The sequence below is a fragment of the Parus major genome, chromosome 22, assembly GCF_001522545.3.
Source record: "Parus major isolate Abel chromosome 22, Parus_major1.1, whole genome shotgun sequence".
Classification (NCBI taxonomy): domain Eukaryota; kingdom Metazoa; phylum Chordata; class Aves; order Passeriformes; family Paridae; genus Parus; species Parus major.
This window is the reverse complement of record NC_031790.1, coordinates 709132-713826: the sequence shown is the minus strand read 5'-3', so window position 1 is coordinate 713826 and position 4695 is coordinate 709132. Positions and strand designations below refer to the sequence as shown.

At 55.7% G+C, this 4695-nt stretch overlaps 1 protein-coding gene across 1 annotated transcript; it reads left to right on the top strand.

The window, feature by feature from the left end:
- Window positions 1-701: 701 nt before the first annotated feature.
- PRNP (prion protein) lies at window positions 702-2559 on the top strand. The gene has a single exon (XM_015648785.3). The coding sequence runs from the start codon at window positions 876-878 to the stop codon at window positions 1659-1661; it is 786 nt and encodes a 261-aa protein (XP_015504271.1). The 5' UTR covers window positions 702-875; the 3' UTR covers window positions 1662-2559.
- Window positions 2560-4695: the final 2136 nt, after the last annotated feature.

The following is a 4695-nucleotide window of genomic DNA, read 5'->3' as shown; positions in this document are numbered from 1 at the left end:
GGCCTGGGACCATCCATGGCCTGGGACCATCCATGGGATCATCATCCATGGCCTGGGATCATCCATGGGATCATCCATGGCCTGGGATCATCCATGGCCTGGGACCATCCATGGCCTGGGACCATCCATGGCCTGGGATCATCCATGGCCTGGGACCATCCATGGCCTGGGACCATCCATGGCCTGGGACCATCCATGGGATCATCCATGGGCTGGGACCATCCATGGCCTGGGACCATCCATGGGATCATCCATGGCCTGGGACCATCCATGGCCTGGGACCATCCATGGGATCATCCACGACGGCTCCTGGGCCGGGATTCCAGCCTTGCTGGCCCTGCCCGTGGGAGATATCGGAATGGGAGCAGTGAACGCTGGGGTTATGGATGCTCCCAGGTCATGGATGGTCCCAGGTTGTGGATGATCCCATGGATCCAAAGCCATGGATGGTCCCAGGCCATGGATGATCCCAGGCCATGGATGATCCCATGGATCCAAAGCCATGGATGATCCCAGGCCATGGATGGTCCCAGGCCATGGATGGTCCCAGGTCGTGGTGTATAAATATATAGATGTATCTATATATAAAATAAATAGGTATATAGATAGGTATATAGATATATCTATATATTTTATATATATAGCTACATCTATAGATCTATATACCTACCTATATATCTCTCTATGTATTTTATATCTCTAAAAGGTGAAATATTTTACATTTATGTATAAATCAATGCATTGTGGGTGGGCACAATCACACATTTAGCCCAGGGCCGTTTGTTCCGCAGCTGGACTGGAGGTCCCAGAGGTGTTTTGGGTGGATCCCGGGGGGGTCTCAGCCGTGCCCTGACGCTGTCCTTGTCCCCACAGCCATGGCCAGGCTCCTCGGCACCCGCTGCCTGCTGCTGCTGCTGCTCCTCGGCCTCTGCGCCCACCTGGCCTCCTGCAAGAAGGGCAAAGGCAAACCCAGCGGGGGCGGCTGGGGCACGGGGAGCCACCGCCAGCCCAGCTACCCCCGCCAGCCCGGCTACCCCCAAAACCCCGGCTACCCCCACAACCCGGGCTACCCCCACAACCCCGGCTACCCCCACAACCCCGGCTACCCCCACAACCCCGGCTACCCGGGCTGGGGCCAGGGCTACAACCCGTCCAGCGGGGGTAGCTACCACCAGAAGCCTTGGAAGGCGCCCAAGCCCAAGACCAACTTCAAGCACGTGGCGGGGGCGGCGGCGGCGGGCGCCGTGGTGGGGGGCCTGGGGGGCTACGCCATGGGCCGGGTGATGTCGGGGATGCACTACCGCTTCGACAGCCCCGACGAGTACCGCTGGTGGAACGAGAACGCCGCGCGCTACCCCAACCAGGTCTACTACCGCGACTACCGCGGGCCGGTGCCGCAGGACGTCTTCGTGGCCGACTGCTTCAACATCACCGTCACCGAGCACAACATCGGCCCCGCCGCCCGCAGGAACGCCTCGGAGCCCGGCGCCGCCGCCAACCAGACGGAGGCAGAGCTGGAGACGCGCGTGGTGACCAAGGTGATCCGCGAGATGTGCATCCAGCAGTACCAGGAGTACCGCCTGGCCTCGGGCATCCGGCCTCGCCTGGCCGACGCCTCGCTGCCCGCCCTGCTGCTCCTCGTCCTCTTCGCCCTGCACTAGAGCTCCCCGTGGCTCCCCGGTGTCGCCCGTCGTGACCCCGTTGTCGCTTGCGGTTGTTTTTACGGTGAGGAGCCCCCCCGGCGCCTCCGCGGTTGAGGAGATGGGATGGAAATTTCACTTTTCTGCCCCAAACGCGTGCTCAGGACGGCGCTGGAGCCCAAAAGAGCGGCCTTCACCTCCTCCTCATCCTCCTCCTCCTCCTCCTGGGGGTCACCCCGAGAGGGGAGCTCTCCTCGGCACCCCAAGAGTTCTCTTGGTTAACAGGCGGGGTTTGGTCTCACCCCAATCCCGCTGCCCCCGCGCCCCCTTCCCCTGGGGCACCTCTGGGGGGTCTCAGAGGGGTTTCTGAGCGGCCACGGGGTTTCTTGCAATTAGTTTCTTGTAATTGTTGCAATTAGAACCTTTTAATTGTGAAAAATAACGCTTCCCCGCGCAGGCCCTGCAGCACCACACCAAAATAAATCCATTTTTCACCCCACACCACGGCGAGGCTCAAGCACCAGTCACGCTTCAGAGGCTTTTTAAAACACTGCTGAATGCTCCGAACACCCCCAAAACGGTGTTAAAACCCAAAAATAGCTATTTTGGATGCTCCAGGTGACAAGTCACGTTCATACTTCAACACCTGGACCTAAAGGACGTTAAAATGCAGCAAAAAGGATTCTCAGGGGGGGTCAAGCTCATAGCAAGAGACTGGAATTGGCCACACCACGCTGGTACAGCAATCAGCATCGGGAAAAAACGGCCTGGGAAGGGAGATGCTTTAAAAAATAATCACTTTTGTGAGTAATTCCTTTGCCCTGTGGAAGCAACGGGTGAAATTCTTGCTTCTTGTGTCGATGCTGGGCTGGGGAGTAGCTGTAACATCCGTGGCGCTGCGCTTGAGCTCGATTCAATATCTCATTTATTTTTATTTTNCGCCGGCCGGGCTGAGCGGGGCCGGGCTCTGCCGCTCCGCTCCTCCCTCTCTCGATTTATTTATTCCTGCGCGGAGCTCCGGGGCTGAATCACCTCGGAGCGAGCGGCAGCGCCTTCCCAGCCGGTGAGTGCCGGGGAAAAGAGGGAAAAGGGGGCTCGGGGAGGGATAAACCCAGAGCTCGGGGGGGTTTTGGAGCCCGAGGGATGCGGGGCTGCCTCTTTCCCTGCCCTGACAGCCTAAAAATTGATTTTCCAGCGGTTCCTTAAGAGGCAGAGCGCTGCTTCTCCCCGCTCCTTGTTTACTCAGCGTTTACTCCGCGCTGGCGGGGGGTTTCTTCTCCGAGGTTTTGTCTTTTCCAGCGGAAGCGAAAGAGAAAAGGGGGGTTTCTACACCCAGAGGTGACATTTTCTGGGAAATTCCCATTTTATTTCGAGTTTTCAGGCCGGAATTTTCACCCCCAGCATCTCCAGGAGGGTCCGGCCGCCCCCATCCCCGAGCATCTTCCCACCTCCACCTTCCCCTCCTTGCCCGGGGGCCTTCCCAAGGTTATTTCCAGGGATATTTTGGTGTTTCCAAAACCAAAAACCTCCTCCTTTGCCAAGCACGTAATTGCTGCTTGCGATGGCTCCTGGCAGCCTCCATTTTCCGCAGAGTTCCTCCAGCTCCGGCACAAAAAAACCTCAATTAATTCCTCATTTCCAGCACCCACCGGGAGGGCGAATTTGGGCCAGGAAGGTTTGAAATAATCAGGAAAAAAAAATATATAAAAAATTTCCCTGTGAAGATTTTCCATCTATAATTTAATATTAATATTAATGTCATGGTCAGGCCATGAAGAGAATTTCTGAGCAGAGAGAAGATCCCAGCTTTTCTCCTCGGAAAATAAAAACCTGGGATTTATTTTTTTTATTTCTGGGAGAAAATCCCGGATTCCCAGGAAGCAGCTCCTGATCCCCATCAGCGACTCATTAATTTAGAAGCTCCTCGCTGGCTAATTAGTGCCCTGTTTATCAGAACTCGGAGGGTAATTAGAGGAGCAGCTCAGCGCTGTGATATTCCGAGAATTCTGAGTCAACCTCCAGCCCTGGGATTTCTTTAATAAATGTGATTTGAACCCCTCTTATCCAGGATTCTCTCTCCCATTTTGCAACAACGAGGGGGGAAAAAAACCCCCAGAATTTAAAATTCACTTTCAGACCGAATTTTCTGCCTTTTCCTCCTCGGTTTTTTCGTTTTCCCGAGGAGCCGGGTGTTTTTTCCCTGCCTTTTTGGCTATTTTTAACCCCCCTGATCTCATCCCTGCCCCCAGCGGGTGGGTGCTGAGGGTGAGGAAGGCTCCAGAGCCCAGATTTTTCCATGAGCCGGCAGTGCCAAGCCTGGAATTCCATCACCAGGATGGTGCAGCTCCCCCGCGATTTTATTCAGGGGCCTGCTGGCGATCCCACCCAAACCACGGAGCTCAAATTCAAACCTTTCTGGGCACAAAACCAGATTATTTTGGGGGGAAAAGGGGAGAAAAAGCGTAATTTAGGAGCTCAAAGAGGTGAATCTGCTTTTTGAGGCCCACAAAGCCATGTCCAGCTGGCAACAGAAGGATTTCTGGTTTATCCAGGGTTTTTTTTTGGTTGTTGAGAGCGGCTCAGGAGGGTTCAGCATCTCCTGCCTGCGCTCAGATTATTCCTGGGATGATTCTGCAGGGAGCTGCTCCTTAATCTCTGCAAAAACCCCCAAATTTAGGACCCAAATGGATTTTGATGTTTCTGTTGTACCACGGGGCAGAATCCAGGGATGTCCTCGCACACCCAGGGCGCTCCAGGGGCGATTCTGGAGGAGAGCCCGGCCTCGGGAAGGATGGAAAACGCTTTTTTATCGCTGCACTCGCGCATCAAACACGGGGGAGCAGCAGCTCGGTGTCCAGAGGGGTTTCACAGCTTGGGAAGGGTTTTCCAGAGGGCATTCCAAAGGATTTGCAGCTCGGCTGTGGATTGTGCTGGGAGGGGAGCGGCTCCTGGGCCGGGATTCCATGGCTGATCCCAGGCCTGGGACCATCCATGGCCTGGGACCATCCATGGGATCATCATCCATGGCCTGGGATCATCCATGGGATCATCCATG